Source organism: Pleurodeles waltl, chromosome 5, assembly GCF_031143425.1.
Source record: "Pleurodeles waltl isolate 20211129_DDA chromosome 5, aPleWal1.hap1.20221129, whole genome shotgun sequence".
Taxonomy (NCBI): domain Eukaryota; kingdom Metazoa; phylum Chordata; class Amphibia; order Caudata; family Salamandridae; genus Pleurodeles; species Pleurodeles waltl.
This window is the reverse complement of record NC_090444.1, coordinates 196542169-196561510: the sequence shown is the minus strand read 5'-3', so window position 1 is coordinate 196561510 and position 19342 is coordinate 196542169. Positions and strand designations below refer to the sequence as shown.

At 42.2% G+C, this 19342-nt stretch overlaps 1 protein-coding gene across 1 annotated transcript in view; it reads right to left on the bottom strand.

Moving 5' to 3' along the window:
• Positions 1 to 19342, bottom strand: part of USH2A (usherin) — a 3586186-nt gene that overhangs the window by 1260356 nt on the left and 2306488 nt on the right. The window contains exon 44 of the mRNA XM_069233891.1: positions 7714 to 7877. Within this exon, the coding sequence (XP_069089992.1) occupies positions 7714 to 7877 (164 nt within the window). The remainder of the gene's footprint in view (positions 1 to 7713; positions 7878 to 19342) is intronic.

The following is a 19342-nucleotide window of genomic DNA, read 5'->3' as shown; positions in this document are numbered from 1 at the left end:
AGGGCAGTCCTATGAAGTACCAGGGAGGGCTTCTGAGTGTCCCCACCTGGTCTAGGAGAAAACTGAAGTCTGAATAAGTTGGTCCTGTTTTTATACCTAGTACGAGCTCTGAAGTTGATGATACTTCAGATGTTTCCCCCCACAGATGGTTCTTGAATTTCCTTCCTTCCTGCCCTCGTACAAGGATATCTGAGGTGATAGAAGACTAATGTGAAATCCTTTGTCAGTGTCCTGAAATCAGATTTTGTTATATGTAGCTGGGGATGTGCACAGCTCTACCCTTCCCATCCTTGTAGGATGGCCCATCCCCCTTTGTATCACTGATACAGAAAGGCCAACTGCCATGCTAATCACAATCTTGTGATCCAGGACACAAGATGTAGGCACCAAATGGGTAGGAAAAGAAAATATGAACTTTCTAAAAGGATCATTTAAAGAATTGTGGCATAAAATCTGACTTTTACCTGTTAAATAGACACCAAATATATTTCTACCTGTTCCCAAAACAAAGTTCTCACTTGATAAATGTAATAGGGTAACACAATGTTATCCTTTGGGAGAGGCAGCCCTCACAGTAGTGAAAAATGAAATTTCACTACCAAGACATGTAAAACCTAAAGGTACATGTCTTACTATTTAAATACAGTGCACCCTGCCCTATTGTCTGTTTGGAACCTACCTTAGGAGTGACTTATGTATCAAAAAGGTAGTTTTAGGATTGGCAAAAGATTTATTTTGCCAGGTCAAACTGGCAGTTCAAAGCTGGATACAAGCTGCAATGGTAGGCCTGAGATGTGTTTTAAAGGCTATTAAAGTTGGTGACAAAATAAGTGCTGAAGGCCCACTTGTAGATTTCAGTTTTGAGCACCAAGATACATGTTGTACCTTTTTAGTAGGGACTTATAAGTGAAGTAGATGGGCCAGTCAGGTGCAGACTATGGTTTAAAAAGTTAGCACAAGTTCTTTAACACTGGTTAGCACCAGTAAAGTGCTAACAAAAAGTAATGTCAGCAAACATGAGGGGAGTAGGCAAAATATTTGGGAGAAGACAGCCCTTAAGCTGACATGTCTAACACTCACCCACTACAATATCTACATACAGCACAGCACCAAAGGTCAACGTTCATCCAGACAAAACCAATAAAAACGAGTTAGCTGATTAAGACCTCCATGCAGCCTCCAAAGGTGGGAGAGTGGGTTGAAGTTCCCTTATCACTAGTGTTAGACCCAGTGTAGAATAAAGCTGTCAAACATAGGATAAAATAAATTATACAACTGCCCCTGGGGACATAAGCAGAACATCTACATCTGATCTTAGATGTGTCACAGTTCATTTAGGTAGTGCATCTAAAGACAATACTAATTCTTGAGAAGTCTGTCAAGGGTGGAATGCCAGAAGGCCAAGGTCTACTTAGAGTATTATATATATAGGTGTTCAACTAAACCCGTGATCAGGAATCTGATTAGGTATTTATTTATATATAACAATGCCCATGGTAGCCCAGAGAATGACTACTTCATCTGGGCATTTGAACAGAGAGAATTTTCACCAGTGACTGTTTGATAACACAGCAGTAGGCAGTAACAATATGAAGCAGATTCTGAACACAGTCCCCAACTCACTGCTGGCATTGCTGTCCTCATTAAATTCCTTGGTAGTACAAAGCACTCTGCCCAATCCTTTAAAGAAGCAATTGTCCTCCTGTTACTGAAAAGACTTGGAGACAGCCCTTCAGTTCTCAAGAACTCTCAGCCAGTAACACAGGTTCTTGCTTCTGGTATTTGCCAGTGCAATAGTGGTCCATGTTATCCAAATACTGTGTAAAAATCTTTCGTCCAGGCCACAACAAAGCATCAGTTTTGGCAGCAGCTGTGGATGACCTGAGATCAGATCTGGACAAGTTATGCCCTTGTCCTAATAGATATTTTGGTACACGTAAACATCTTCAATCATACTATCTTGTAGAACCATGTCAAGGCAGGTGGGTAAGAGAAAACAGTCTAAACATGGCTGAAATTGTATTTGAGTGGTAGAGTTCAAGCCATAAGTCTATCTTATTACACTGTAGACAAAGTGCCTTTACCTTGTGGAGTTCTCCAGGGTTCCTCCCTGACCCCTCACCAGTTAAATAAATATGTGAGACCTTTAGAAAAAGAACTAGCTTCTAAGGGGCTCAGATTATACATGTAACCTGAACCTGCTGCGCTTCATTTGGAAGTTGATGGGTAACAACCGATTAAAATTAAACACAATTTCAGCAATTTCTGCATTAATCAGATTCAGGCTAAAATACACAAGTTCACCGTACTTTGGACTTCCCAATTCTTTATTAAATAGAATACAAATCATACAGAATACAAAGCACTCACCAATTCTGAATGCTCTTAAATTGTTGCACACACAGTGATTATTAAAATATCTTCATTGGCTCCCTATCAAGTACAGGATTCAATTCAAGTTTCCCTGAATGACTTTCAAGGCTAGTCCACGGGTGTTCTGTACAAATTTTCTCATAGCTCTCAAATGTTTCAAATCCTGAAGCAGGGTCAGCACTTTCTCAGTCTGGAACCTGTACCTCTGAAGCTCTCTCAATGCAACTCACCGAGGAGAGACTATACTGCTCTCTAAAAACGTGGCTTTTTAATCAAGCATACTCACCCTAACCTGTTGAAGGCTCTGATAATATTAAGTTAGCACCAAGAAACCACTATTGAATGTGTGCTTTTCAGGTTTTAAAAACATTATTAACTTTCAACAATGTGATGGTTCAAATAGTTGTCATATATAGTAAGACACAGAAATCCAGCTGTTTCCTCGGATGTTGATAGTATGTGTTTCTCATCAATACATGAGCTCAGTGGAAGTACTACACGCTTTAAAATTAACAGTAACATTTATCACTGTAAAAGTTGGAGTGGAAGGCTGGTAGAGATTCTGTGGCCAACTGAAAATGGTTGTGATTTCACTATACCTCCAGTATGGAGACTTTCTAGTTTCAGAGCTATTAAAAGAGAGATTGTTAAAAACATGCCACATTGGTATTGAGAGAGCATAGCTTATATAATCTATATTAACATGAAATGTTTATGAACTAATGTATAATAATGTTGCATAGAAACTGTATTAACATGTTTTGCTAAAACGTGCACTTGAAATGTGACCAAGGGGAGTGGCCGCCAATGTATACGGGGACTAATGAAACTGACTAATAATGGTGAAATGTTTAATTAAATTGTGCTTTTACGTTAATGTTGAAAGGCTGAATGTATTAGATTCTTGCTAATAAAGCAGTAAGCCTTAGTTAGCATGAGTCGAGGCCTAGCTGCCTGACTCTCATATTAAATGTATTTTTCTAACGTGCAGTGTGCTGACTTGCTAAAGGACATGAACTCTTGTTTTTTCCAAAAGTTAGAAGCTGAATGTAACTGTAGTAGATCCGTTCTCATGAAATTCACCCTGCCTATAGTAATTTTTTTAGCTGAATGCAACAGTGTAGATTAATGCAAAGTACAAGGTCGCCTAAACCGGTACGGACAATGGAGCCACTGACCGAAGATGTGCAAAGGACCACAAGACGATGAAATCATACCGGACATTCCACCCGTTAAAGACGTCAATCATAAGAACCAATAAAATACGTGAGAACTGTTATGGGGTAACAAATTTGATGAGCTAATGTGTTTTTAATTGGTTAAAGATAGTGGGGTGCAACCCCTCATCCAATTAGATTTTAGGGGAATGTACCACGAAAAAGGGATAACAACCCTTGTCACCAGGAAGTAAATTTGGAGAAATTAGGGAGCAAGAGACTAGGAGAGGGGGAGATGCTGATGCTATTTGCTATGACCCAGACACTTTGTCACTTTGCATAGAGACTTTGCTGTTTGGTTCTTAAAACCATTCTGTCCTTAGATTGCCTTTTTCACTTTACCTCCTTATGAAGGAAGTGCCCTTTTTCCTTTTTTGCTGGACCTGAATCTCTTTTGATGGTGAATCAACGGATGTCCTGAAGACGAAAACAGAACCTGAGTGCTGACCAATCTTGGAGGGTAACTACATGACAATGAAATTGTGATTGTCTGTTTGCTTTTCCTTTCTAGGTACCAACTGCTTTTCTTTTGACAGGAGCCATAGTTAGATGTTTTCCAAATTGATGTTACTAAATTGTTTTGCATGAAGCCCAACATGCCAATGCTAATTAGAGGTTAGTTGAGAAGGGTTCACTGAACGGACGCATATAGACAAATGACTGAATCTATGCTTTGTTGATCAATGAGCTGATATACCCTGCTAATTATAGTTTATGTTCCCGCCGTGCTATATTCTAATGTTTGTGATTCTTGCTTTGATGAAATCTTATCAGAGTTGCCATATTGTGACTATGCTACTGTGTTTCTTGGTTTTGAGACTAATACACTTGCTAGTAGTATTGTAAACAATAGGGAATAAATATCACTAAATTCATACTAAACTGGTGTGGTTATTCATGACTGCAGGGTCATGGTGGTGTCTTGAGTTTGATTAATGTCTTTGACTAAGGTGAAATGCATTGTTGTGATAAATATTGATGACATTATTGACGTATTAATTGACATGTTGATTAGCTATCTCGTCCTAAGGTGTCTCTCAACAGGGTCAAAAGATTCATTGGCCTAAAACGAGTCCCAATGTGTAATAATTTATCATAAAGGGACGTGTTACCAGTTCGACAAGCCAAAAATGATCAAATTAAGAAATATGATGAGATAAGAAAGTGGGGTCAACTTTAGAAGATTGGGCTGGTTCCATGTGGTTTTTAAATATTCGAAGTGAAGGGGAGGGCTGAAAGTGAAAACGATTCCAGAGCTAAAGAGGCTTTAGAACAAAGGATGGAAAACAAGCAAAATGGATCACATGGGAAAGAGAAGAAATAAGAATGACTTCAGAACAAAGCCAGTGAGAAAAAAAGATAAGGATTGATGAGACCATGAATAGTTTGGAAGACAAGGAACTGGAAGTGGAATTCAAAGTAAAAGTAAAGTGAAGTAGGCCAGGGGAATGTGGGAGGTTGAAACACGGTAGACATACTGTAGTGGGGATGAAAGACTAATTCAAGGACATTAATAGAAATTAAGTGGAGAGACACCTTGGAGAGCTTAATGGTGACAAAGGTGCAGTAATTAAGGTGCAGTAATTAAGGTGCCGGAATTAGATGGTCAATATACATAAGCAGAGGACAGGAAAAGATGGCTCAGGAGTTGGAGATAGAGGCAGCATGTCTAGAAAACATTAAAATATGAAATATGAGGAAAATGCAATGTTATGATTTTAAGAAACAAGGGAGAGGCAATGCTGGAGAGGAAAATAAGAGAAAGAGAATAAAGAGTGAAGATGTGAACAGTGGGAAAAAAAAAATTGGTATGTTTGAGGCATTAAGCTGTAGAGCATTACTGTCCAATGAAGATCCAGGTTGACAAAACCCATGCCATATTTTCTGAATACTCCACGGACTATATAAAGAAAACTTCCCTTTAGAATCCTTTGTGTCCAGCTCGGCAGAAATTTGGGTGGCCAAGCTATGTCCACTGTTACACTATCTGAGTATACATTCACAATTAATGTGCGAGACATGACAGGTAATGAAGTGAGGGGAAGCATACTCAGATGATGTGTTATTTTTTTTTATTTTAATCCATAACAAAGAAGCAGGCATACATGACTTGCTCTAGTGTGCACGGGCTCGAATAAAACACAAGGGCATGGAGATAGGAGCTTGATCATGGCAGCAGGATCCCACACTAATACACATGTGACTCATTGGAGCACCACTAATGCACATGGGCCTTACAAGGCTCATCTGTGTCAATACACACACTGATAATCCTCGAATGTAAATCAACTCAAAGGTATATGTATTTCACGAGTGTTGTCTCATACAATGAGTGGTGGGTTGCTAATAGCCATTGCAGGCAGGGGCCATCTTTGTTCACTGTCTGTAGTGTGCTACTCTTCACAGCAGTCCTGCCCTTGGCAAGGACTGCCTTAGAAGGGTATGTACGTCAGGCACAGGTTCTCTCACACTTATTTGCTCATAAGAGAATAACTTGATCTTGCAGTTGACAAACTCTTAGGTGTTTGCCCAGGAGCAAGATGTGCTTGCACAAGCCTGTTTGTGGACATATATTTAATTTTGTACAAGTACAAACGCTCAATGGGAAATTGCCTGTGTGCAAAATGTATCTCTTTCACGATCGGAGTCCTAGGAAAATATAGATGTCTCATATGGATATCTTGCAAATCTAGTAGAGAGAAGGACTGCAGGGATCAACTTTGGGCACTTCCAATGCAGAGAATTTTGGAATCTCTTCAATTGGATGGGAATAGTAGTCTCACAATGACAAGAAAGGTTAAAGAAGCTATCCAAGTAGCACAAGAAGAAAAGGCGTAACCCAAAGCGAGCGATAATCCAATAAAGTTGTAGAAAGACCACGCAGCATGCAGTGTGGGAACTCTTGGTCAAGAAGGGAGGCAAGAACTGCCAGAGGTACTAACCACATCAATATCTATTCAAGTTTAATCTTTTGTACATACAATTAAGCTTGAGGTTCCTAGCTCTGCCATATGAATATACACTTATCATGATCAAAATACCTATAACCTGTATTTTTAGGGCTGCTAAAAAATGTATTTCTATAGGCAAAATAATTTGAAGTTCACGATGTTCACAGTTTCCCAATATAAGTGCATTGAGAGAAAATATTCCCTCTAAGCAAACGCAGCCAACACGTAAAATGTACGCTGATTCTTTCAACATTTATCTTTTGCAGACCATTCTATGAGAGCAAAACTATGCCGAATTTCTCTCAGCATGTTTTTGTGACATAAATTGTTGCACCTTAATATGTCAAAGTAGAAAGCTTTGCGACATTGTGAAGTTGTAAAATGTTCTGTAAAGCTTAGGGAAGGCTGAAAGAAAAAAACATCTTTGCACCTCTTATTTGTAAATGGTTGAAATGCACAATGCGAGGGTTTGTAGTCATGGAGTCAGGCGTGATAGCAACACTATACATTTTGTGATTGATTCCACAAGACAAATTTTGTGCCTACCATCCAAATGAAAATGAAACTGCAAATGTACATTTCAGGACACAAAAAGTGCATTCAGAGAGTATGAAAGTAACAAAGGTGAATAGATAACAAAGACCTCGTGAAGATCTAGGCCATTTGGGCCCTCATTACAAGTGCTCCAGATTGTCTGGTGGTTACAAAACTGGAGGTGACAGTAACTCATGGGATGTGGTGTTACCAGGAATTACATGGAGAACCACGTTTCCTAGCACATTGAGGACTTGGTAATTCCAGGTCCAATTTCCTCTAGTATTGCCTAGCCTCCAATCCCGATCCTACATACATCCCCCGCCCTCACCGCCAGCACACACCCAAAGTGAGTCTACTTGGCACCAAGAGGTACTGCGTGTGTGTTAAATTCGAAAACGTGAAGGAAAGATGTGGCTGACCACAGGAGATACAAGCCCCTTAAAATGACCTCTTCGCTCTTAATGAGCCCTTAGGTCTTAAAGTGACAAGTTCTGATTCTGATATTAGTGTTTAAAACGTGATTGAACCTCATCTTGTGATTGGAAGTAATGGTTATACTTAGTTGAAACGTGTAACTTTCCTCTTCCACACGACCTTCATTACTCGTTTAAAGGAAGCAATGTGTGTGCACTTACATGGTCTGGTCCACTGGGCTTCTATCGCAGTGTGGTTAAGAGCCTGTGCTTTTAAGTTACTTCCTTTGACGGGCAATCCGGCCAAGGTGGTGGCCCTCACCGCTGGACTGGCTATGTTCCCGACATCGTTGTGCACCACACACTTGTACTCATAGGTTGTGTATCTGCAAAGTAAGGAGAAAAGAACAGCGGGCATTTTATTTATGCAGATCAATTCCTGCAATATAGCATCCCTTATTTGTTTCAAGCGAAATCTGCCTGCCTCCCTTCTTTTCCCGTACAGTAAGCCTGATATTTCGCCCTGTTCCTTTCTCTGAAGAAAGGGTTAAGTATCTACTGGAAATACTAAGCCACAATGTGACATCATCGTAAAGAAAGTGTATATCATTCCCTTTTACCTATTGTTTTCCTGAGGTGGCCGGGGATTACAGCTCATTCAGGATGTAATTAGAGCTCTGGAAAACAGCCAGATTTTGCATCTGAATTTGATCCAAAGAAAGTCGTTTTTCTTTCTTTGGGGAAATTCATTAGCCTTTTAGTCTCCAGACTTTCATTCTCTCTCTCATGAAGGCTGGCTTTCTTTGCCTCAACGTTGTCATTGTTCTTCGTATTGTGTTCTTACTCCTGCATAGAATCAGGAAATGTCAATATTTTCTCCCAGAGTTGTGTTCTTTGAGTTCTATTTAAAAACCCACTGTGGTATGCTAGTGAGAGTGTCACTGCTTTATCTGGTCTATTTGTGAAACTGCTGTACAGGTATAATTCCTTCTCCTAAACCAGTGGTTCCCAACCTTTTGACTTCTGAGGACCTCACTGAATCACTACTGGACGCCAGGGACACCCAACCAATGAAAAATACACAAACAAGTACATGCCAAACAAATATTAAAATTACTAAATATATAATTATTTCCTATTGAAAAAAGGTGCAAAAATTTAATCATTTTCATGGGAAGGTTGACGCTGCATCTCGGCAAACAACTTTTCAATGTTTGGTTTTATTTAGGAAAGCTGAATTTTCAGGTCAGATTCTACATTTCTCAAGCAATTTCTGTTTTTATTTTTTAAGTACTAAGATCCGAGAAAGCGTTTTCACATAAACATGTGGTGGGGAAGGGAAGTGAAACCATAAGGGCCTCATCTCTCCATAGCCTCTCTGTCGCATCTAATTCAATTGTTTTATAGCACCTGTCATATCAGTGTAGGGTGTTGGAGCACTTTACAGGGGACTACAAGGTGTAGGATTCGCAAGTCATCCATACTGGTAGACATTTTCTAAGAGTGCTTGGTCTAGAGAAGCACAAACTCAGGATTCAGAACATAACACAGAGGTTAGCGTTGACTTTAATAATAAGAATGCATTTCTATGCAGGAAAACCTTTTTTAGCAGCATAAGGATAATGAAAGACTGGGAAAAAAGCATAACTTTCTAATTAGTGCCATGCAGTTTGCATGCCGCTCTTTCATGGCAGTTTCTAGCTCACTGCGCTAGATTACGATTGTAATTTATGAACTGCAGAGCAACAAAAGAATCTCTGTGACAAAAGCAGTAACCCGCTGTGCTAGGCACATAAAATACTGTTCTTTGCATAACACAGGTTCTTTGCAGCGGGCATATTAACAATCTGCGTTACCTTAGATGAGTCAAAACTACCACTAGGCAAAACTCCCATCTCTCACCAGCAGCTATATTAATCATCAGTTATCTTGACGCGTTTATGTTTCTCTGAAAGCTCTTGGATGTACATGGACCTTTGCCTGATCTTTTCAAACTGCTGCACAAATGAACTAATAAATATTAAAAAAAACATGCAGTGAGAAGCTACAGCTGGAGAAGTTCCTTCCTGCCAGCACAGGCCTGCGGAAGCCCTGCGAACGTGTCTCAGACACCTGGGAGTCCGCGGACCACAGGTTGAGAACCGAGGTCCTAAACAATTGTCATTATAAGGTTAGTACACACACACTCCACTGAAACAATATTTAGCCTTTCAACATCCCTCAAGTTACAGCCTGATTCCTAAGCTAGTTGTCATAGGAGTATTTTGTGCAGGACATACAGTGCAGCTTAGGGTCCTTAGACCCCATTGTTACTGGTAGCGTAATAATAGACCCGCAGGCTTACTGTGAACCTTAATGACGAGAAAAGGACTAGCATATTTTTTCTCTAGTCACATACATTCACAGAACAGAAGTACAACAGGAAGGTTGTGTTAGTACAGAGATCGTTGCAATGGACAAGTAGAGTTTCTTATGCAAATGCACGTTTTTCCTCCATGAGACATTTTCCCCATGGAGAAATCCTTTCGCCTACACTCCTAGCAGTCTTGGGTGATCTATTCCCTTTTCACTACTCAAAGGCGAGATACTCCAAGTCATTAATTAGGCTAAATCTCAGACCATTTCCTTGTTGGAAGGGATTCGAAGAGGAGTTTGCAAATGACCACAAATGTACATGTGATAGGGCTAAACCATTCATTGGAACACCAAACTCTCACTACTTTAGTGTAACTAAAACAGATTTCTCCACAGTTGTGGCAGAGAAATCTGCCCTAGCAAATGCATTTACATTTGAAAGGAATCCCTTTTTGCATTCCTGTCAGGTACTATTGGTAGTAAACCTACCTTTAGGACCACAAATTACTCGTGTGAATAGTTCCCTGTGAGTATTGCTACTGGAATTTCTATTTAGAAGTGTAACAGATCTTTGTCCCCTATGATGTCATCATGCTGACAGTCAGAATTCCACAGAATTTCTAGTTCTCTGACATGATGGCGGAGGGTTTTCTATCAGAGTGGTTCTCTTTACCATGGGATGAGCTTTTTTAGTTATGAAGGTTCAGGAAATAAATTGCTCCTGCCACTAGGGGATGACAGAACTTCCACCATCAACCGTGGCCACTGTGAAAAATGCCTCTCAAGTGGAAGTATACTGTAAGCACCCCTATGTCTATTGTCCATATTATGCTGGAGGGGTGTTTTCAAGAATCTAATGAACATTCAATTTAATTTTTCGAAAACATCTGCCACCATTATCTTGGTGTTCTTTCATGGACGTAACTGTACTAGACATAGTGAAAATAGTCATACTGAGTTGAGTGTCCTGCCATCAAGTCTGCTAGAATTATCACTGTACCCTGACAGATCCAGTGGCAGAGGAGGAGAAGGAGGGGGCCTTTCCATTGGTGGGAAGCCGAGCACGCACAATGCTTTTTACTGAATGGCTAAGAAAACTGGAGGTGTGTGGAGAATCTTTTTTTTTGTCAGAAGGTCCAATTCCACTGCCCTCTACATCAAGTTGTTAGTTTAGAACTACTTATGGGGGCGGCAAGGCTCGATCCTGTCAGAAATTGCTGCTTCCCAGTGAAGCTCCAGAGGCAGAAGTGAAATCGGGGCTGATCCGTTATTATTGGGGGCCTATGACAGCTGACAACAGTGGCAACCACTTCAGCAAATCTGTGCCTGAATATGAGGCAGAGTGATGACTGCAGCCCTTGAACTATCTTTCCATGATGCCCCTACACCCACTTTGCAGCTACTGTAGTGAAAGGAGGGGTTGTCGGCAGCAGCCTCCTGTGATTCCTGCCATGCACTGTCTCTGTACTGAGCTGGACTGAGACAACAACTGCCTCACAACATCACCAGGTGCTAATGCATGGGGAATAAGGACCAACTGCAGGCTCTGCCAAATTCATGGAGACTTCTCCTGCCCCGGACTTGAAGATTAGGTAGTGCACCGGGGATATCACAACTTTCTTCCTGGTACAGTGCTGCATGACTGCGAGAAGCCTAGAGCACCCACAGAAACATGATAATATAAGACTTCCCGCAGGTATATTTTATGGGGTACATGGGGATGCTGATGGTGGAGATGGAGCCCAGCAACCCTGATTCTGCAGTTTGGTAATAGGCTATTGGGGTTAAGAGTCTTCTACCTAAAACCATACCTACCACCAATCATCCCCTACCCCTGCTCTCTCCTAGAGCACAAGAGTTTGACGACCTGCTTGCAAACAGGTACTGGGACTCTCAAAAACGGACTTCTCCTGCACAGAAGAATAGGGGAAGCGGTCACCAAATCTCCACCCTCTACCTGTTAATAAGACATTTGTCAAATCACAAAGAATTTCCTGTAACAAATACAGGCTTGAATTTAATTGTTAAGAAGACATTGTAATTTCTAGATTCTTTTGGGTGGTTTGTGTGATAAATTCCGTAGATGGCAAAGATCAACTTGAGCTTTGTTTAAAACTGGTACTACTCTGATAGTAGTGATATGCTCACTTAGGACTCATTCCTGTATATGGCTACATCAATATTTGTGAACATGCAATGAACATTACCAACCACTTGCTCTGAATTTGTCTGGATATAGTCTTTTCTACAACTGTTATAGGGCTTGCAGTCCTAATGAAAGGATCACAACAGATTATGGCACAACCATTTCCACAAACATAGGTGATTTGCTACACAGTGGAGGGTTGACAGTCCATTCACAGAGAGTCTCTGTCAGCAGCCAGTCTGCTTTGTGTTCTTCCATTGTTCTTACAGTTCAGCTGAAAGTGATTTGCACAATTCATGTTGCTGATACGGTGGCATACATTTTTGTAGCTCACCAGACTGGGACAGCCAGGATAGAGCTGGTTTACATATTTTGCTCATTAATTGAAAGTATGATTGTCTCCAACTCACATATAGTATCCAAGGTACAGTAGGTTGCAGCAGTTGGACCTTTTATTCCCTTTGGTGCTCCTATGGTACTGATGGAGCTGTAAAGGCTTGTCAGCAATTAAGGATTTGCAGACTGTGGTCTCCCAAAATTAGGGGAACTTCTTGTTCTTGTGCTAAACCTTTAACCAGGACAAAGCTCTTCGCGGGTAATCAATGCTCCTATAAATCATTTGCGATTTCTCCTGGCAGTTCATCAATCATAATCCATTCACCTTTTGCTTGCATCCCTGGAAAGCTGTACTACAGAAGGCCCTGCCTAGTGAATGTATTGAAAGAGTTTTAACATCTTCATTTCAAAGCTTGAAGGTGTATGTAGAAAGAAAAAGAGCATTTATTAACCCCACAAAGTCCTTGTAATTCTTCATTTTCCCTATAATCAAAGATAAAGCCTGTGTCTGTCTTTTTAGGCACACATCAGTGTTAGAAATGGGGTCTTTGGTTGGCAGTCAGATTACTTCCTGTCCAAGCAAGGACCCTCCCTCTAGTCAGGGTAAGTCACACACAATCCAAATTATCCTGTGCCCACCCTCTGGTAGCTTGGCACTGAGCAGTCAGGCTTAACTTAGAAGGCAATGTGTAAAGTATTTGTGCAATAAATCATACAATAACACAACATAGCACCACAAAAATACACCACACAGTGTTTAGAAAAATATATGATATTTATCTGAATATTTGCAGGTCAAAACGATAAAAGATGCAATAAGAAATTGCAGAGATATCACTGGAAAGTGATATAAAGTCTTTAAAAAGCAAACGTCTCTTTCAAGCACAAAGTACCTGGTTGGAGTGAAAAATCTCCGCAAAGGGCCGCAGAGGAGGAGATGCATGGAAAAATGGTGTGTGCGTCGGTTTTGCCCCTTCACAAACGGACTTGCGTCGGTTTTTTTAACGCGGGGAAGACGTTGCGTCGATTTCTGGTGCGTGGACGGGTCTCCTCTTCGGGTCACAGGGTTTTCAGATGCCCCGGGGTCTGTGCATGGAATCCTGGGCTTGTTGACCAGCTGTGCGTCATTCCAGTGGGCGATGCGTGAAAATTTCTCCCTCACGGCAGGCGCTGCGTCGATTTCCCCTCTGGAAGTCAGGCGGCGTTGGCCAGGCGGGCCGTGCGTCAAAGTTCCGGTCACACCTCAGGTGCCACGTCGATCTTTTCCTTGCGAAGTCGAGCGGTGTTGTTCCGGTTCGGCGTGCGGTGAATTTTTCACCACGGAACATGCTGTGCATCTAATTTTTCGCTGCACAAGGAGTCCAGTTGCAAGTGAGAAGTCTTTTTGGTCCTAAGACTTCAGGGAACAGGAGGCAAGCTCTATCCAAGCCCTTGTAGAGCACTTCTGCAGCAAAGCAAGAGAGCAGCAAGACAGCAGGGCAACAGCAAGGCAGCAGTCCTCTGTAGAAAGCAGTCAGGTGAGTCCTTTGGGCAGGGTGCAGGTTCTGGTTCAGGTTTCTTCTCCAGGAAGTGTCTGGGTTGGTAGGACAGAGGCCCTATTTGTATACCCAAATGTGCCTTTGAAGTGGGGGAGACTTCAAAGAGTGGCTTAGAAGTGCACGAGGTCCCCTTTCAGTTCAATCCTGTCTGCCAGGGTCCCAGTAGGGGGTGTGGCAGTCCTTTGTGTGAGAGCAGGCCCTCCACCCTCCCAGCCCAGGAAGACCCGTTCAAAATGCAGATGTATGCAAGTGAGGCTGAATACCCTGTGTTTGGGGTGTGTCTGAGTGAATGCACAAGGAGCTGTCAACTAAACCCAGCCAGACGTGGATTGTAAGGCACAGAAAGATGTAAGTGCAGAGAAATGCTCACTTTCTAAAAGTGGCATTTCTAAAATGATAATATTAAATCCAACTTCACCAGTCAGCAGTATTTTGTATTACCGTTCTGGCCATACTAAATATGACCGTCCTGCTCCTTTCAGATCAGCAGCTACCACTTCAACAATGTATGAGGGAAACCCCAATGCTAGTCTATGAAGGGAGCAGGCCTCACAGTAGTGTAAAAAACGAATTTAGGAGATTTACACTACCAGGACATGTAAACTACACAGGTATATGTCCTGCCTTTTACCCACACAGCACCCTGTCCTAGGGGTTACCTAGGGCACACCTTAGGGGTGACTTATATGTGGAAAGAGGGGAGTTTTAGGCTTGGCAAGTACTTTTAAATGCCAAGTCGAAGTGGCAGTCAAACTGCACAGACAGGCCTTTCAATGGCAGGCCAGAGACAAGGTTAAGGAGCTACTTAAGTGGGTGGCACAACCAGTGCTGCAGGCCCACTAGTAGCATTTAATCTACAGGCCCTGGGCACATACAGTGCACCTTACTAGGGACTTATAGGTAAATTAAATAGTCCAATTGGGTATGATCCAATGTCACCAGGTTTAAAGGGAGAGAGCATATGCACTTTAGCACTGGTTAGCAATGGTAAAGTGCGCAGAGTCTAAAAACCAGCAAAAATGAGGTCAGAAAAAGAGAAGGAGGAAGGCAAAAAGTCTGGGGATAACCCTGCAGAAGGGCCATTTCCAACAATCAGATTTACTGAAATACTATCAGATTTGTATTTGTGATACCTCCAAGTGTTGTGGAGTTGTTCTCAGTGGATGTCCTATTTGCTAGAGCACAGACTTTATTTGATCATCTTACTGGTGATATTTGAAGCCAAAGACAACACAAATTTAAGAATGGAAAAACATTTTGGGTATACAAGTTCTCGTTTTGGAGGTGCAGCTTGAGTCTCACTAGCGAGGCAATCTCCGAACCCATGCCTATGAATAGTCACAAATCTTAAAGTGACTTAAGTAGCAATCAGAAAACTGATAAATGGAAATGCTTAAAATAATCAGAGCCACTGTCCATTACTGTGAGTTCTTTCTGTTCCATCATTATAAGCTTGTCTGTAGCATGGTAGTCTGGGACCAAACAAAATCAAATCAGTCTTGGCACTGCCTCAAAAGTGAACCCAGCCCAAGCTGCTAGACTATGTTCCTTCTGAAAAGAAGCAAATGTGGAAGACTGATTTGCATTCATGTAGATGTAATGTGCAAAGCTTTTATGTAGTACCAAAACAAGTGAAAACATGACAAAAGACAACTCCCAAACTAAATTAGAAAAATATATATTTATATATATTTTTATAAATAAGATGCCACCAAAATAATAAAAGCCCAATCAGAGGAACCAGAGATATGAATTTTTAAAGTTTTAAATAAAAATAGTGACCAAAAACATTTCACACCAACTGTGATGAACTGCTGCGCTAGTCCAGGGATCTGGGGGCAATTTGAGGCCAAATGAGATGGAGCATGGATCAGATACCAAACCCACGTTCAACTCTGTTAGATGTTTTACCTTGGCACTTAGTCTAAAAAAATGGAAGTCTAAGATCTTCACTGAGGCAAGATAGCAGGCTGTAGAAAGGAGGACTCCACAAGTCTGGATAGCCATTGGATGAGGTTCCAGTTAAGATCCTGGATTTTAGCAGGAAAGCTCAGAGCAGGAGAAATTTTTATTTTGTGCCCAGGAAATGTCCCTCTCTAACCAGATACTTTTGGCACCTTCGCCTGATTAAGATTTCCACATTCACACTTAGTCACTATTTCAAAGCTTGGAATCATTCAGCAGAGCAAAGCTTCAGGAAGTGGCGAAATACTGCTCCACGAGGCCAGATACTTTCTTTGTGAGGTCTGTCTAAACCTGATTTACTGCTGAAGAGAAGCAACGAGTGGGAGAACCCTGATTCTTCAGCCCAAAGGCAAGGCAACACAGCTGTATCAGCTTTGCAGGTGTGTACCAGTCCTCCAGAGGTCTTGAAGTTTAAAAGGCTTCTAAGTCCCAGGTTTTCAGGGGTGGTAGGAGAGGTCCAGGAGAAGGCCAGCCAGACACAGCCAGGGGTTCCAGGACCTCAGGAATAACACCTGGGTGTTAGGACTCATTCCACAGATGTCAACAGCAGGGGCCAGGGTCGGCTCAGTCGGAAATGGTCAGCTGAGCTGTTGCAACTAAAACCTCTTGTAACCTGTTGTATCCTGGTAGCTTGAACAGGAAATCAGCCTTATGGCACTTCTTTGTCCAGGGTACAAAAGGGAGCAGGTACCGTCTTCCAGGTCTCCTCTCAGGCCACAGACATAAAGTCCAGTCTTCTTCAATTCTTCCTCAGGTCCAGAAAGTGTTATGAAGTGGGTGCAGGGAATGCCACACTTTTGCCTGCCACTAGCTAGTCATCCTGCAGGAACACAAAAATGCCTCCCCACATCCAAGGCTAGTTTGAGAGCAATTTTCACTCCTCATTCAGGCTTGAGCCCTTATGATGGCTGCAGCTGGTGGCTAAAGCAAAATAGCATCCAGGGGCTTTAGGCAAGAAAACCATTCAGTTGGGCGTTTGATAAATGTTTTAAAAGAGTTGCTGAATCATATTCCTAGCTGTTCTCTAGCCTGAGATAGCAGAATAAATATTTAATATCGCTTTCAGTGTTTCTTCGTGTGCCAGACAGCCATCCTAACCTGGAAATATATCATGGGTGCTGTTAACACTAAGGGGGTCATTCTGACCCTGACGGGCGGCGGAGGCCGCCCGCCAGAGTTCCCCCCTCCGAAATACCGCACCGCGGTCGAAAGACCGCGGAGGGTATTCTAAGTTTTTCCCTGGGCTGGCGGGCGGTCGCCAAAAGACCGCCCGCCAGCCCAGGGAAAAACTCCCTTCCCACGAGGATGCCAGCTCGTAATCGAGCCGGCGGAGTGGGAAGGTGCGACGGGTGCTGTTGCACCCGTCGCGTATTTCACTGTCTGCCAAGCAGACAGTGAAATACTCGTAGGGGCCCTCTTACGGGGGCCCCTGCAGTGCCCATGCCAGTGGCATGGGCACTGCAGGGGCCCCCAGGGGCCCCGCGACCCCCCCTACCGCCATCCGGTTCCCGGCGGGCGGACCGCCGGGAACTGGATGGCGGTAGGGGGGGTCGGAATCCCCTCGGCGGCGCAGCTAGCTGCGCCGCCTTGGAGGATTCAAAAGGGCAGCGGTACACTGGTGGGAGACCGCCAGTGTTGCCGGTCCGACCGCGGCTTTACCGCCGCGGTCAGAATGCCCTGCGGGGCACCGCCGGCCTGTCGGCGGTGCTCCCGCCGACCCTGGCCCCGGCGGTCTAAGACCGCCGGGGTCAGAATGACCCCCTAAATGTCTACAAGCCTTCCTTTTAAACACCATGCACCCAGGCATGTGTGCTGCAAAATCTACTTAGCAGCAACTTATAAATATTTTTAGTTTTAGACCTGTGAAAAGGGTTTTGACATGTCAAATTGCAGTTTTTACACTGAACTGGTCAGGCTAAAATGATAGTCTAGACGCCATGTTTGTCCACTGTAGTGGATATCATAATAGGTGCTGCAGTCCACTAGTGACATTTCAATTACAGTTCCTCAGTATGTCTTGTACCATATACTAGGATCTTATAGGTAGGTATAATATGCCAATTAGGGTTACAGATATTCATTTTTTTCATTTTTCAGCTTTATTTCGGCAAAACAATACCATAAAAGCATACTGACAAAATTCTTACATTTCTAAAAGGGGACGAAAACACTTTTGAGAAAGACGATAAAATCCGATCAAGACCAAAACTCTCTCAGGGCCATACAATACAAACAGGCAAGTTGTGGATATGAGTGTTATACAAGTAAACAATTAATCAATAAAAACACTATAAAAATATACAATACACATCATCATACAAATCACCATATAAATATTATAAAATACCTATAAATATAAATCTTTATACAAAAACAGTTAAGATTGCTATCTCACTAATAGTGGCAATGACTATGCATTAGCACAAATAGTGACCAATAGGGTGCATGTTTTTTGGAAAAATATTTGCGTCTGGCATATCAAAATGCCTCTAAAAATCCTGGCAATGTGCATACCGTCATCACATGAGGGGTTGTTTAGCTAATTTTTGAAAGGTGATTGACAGTCCCTAGGACCCAACGTTTTCTATCTTTCCTACGTGCCTATATTCATTTAGAAGCCGTAAAAGGGGTACAAACAGGTAATACAAACGGCACATTATTCCAACAGCAACTAATATTCTCTTAACTACTAAAAACAAGTTATCTGATGTTGGTCTTAAAAGCAATAAATAAGAATCAAGTACAGTATTTCATTTATAAAACCCATAAAAAAGTACCTCCCGTGCCATCAGGCACTTCTTTGCTTAGCTAAGGGGGGAATTTTTAGAATAAAAAAAAATGAATAACTGGATCCAAGAACTAGTTTCATACGTGTCAAACGACCATTCTAGGTAACTTAAGGAACCTCTCAATGATTACGGTCCTTGTGCCATTTATCAGTTTGGGGACCGTGCATTAACTGTGGAAGTTTTGCCTGAGTTAAAGCGCCTACAACCTCAGGCCTGCCTTGTCTCTGATGAATGAAATTGCCAGTAGAAACCGGCTTAGACCAAGAACAACATATGGTAACGTGCTGGATCTCAAGAGTCCTGCTGCTTCATTGCAGTTCCTGATTCCAACGTTCCTGCATATAGGTCGGATCCATTTCCTCCTCTGTTTTTCATAAGCAATGCAGTTTAAAAGAACATGATCCATCGTTTCCGGAGTCTCCATATTACACAGCTCACAGGTCGCCTCATGACTACTCCCGTTCGGGAGGCCCCATTTAAAGGTAAAAGCCTTAACCTGGAGAATCCCATATCGAAGCTTCATAAATAAGACTTTTGCTCGTCTAGGTTGGATAGTATCTATCCATTCCTCAGCACTCGGCAATGGTTTATAATCCAGGAAACTTAAGGTTAGTCTACCTAGATCCTTGTTATAGAAAGGGCTACTAAGAGTAAAGTCCCAAAATACTTGTTTTAGTCGGATCTTGGATTGAGTTGTGAGTGTATGCGGTTCATCCCAATAG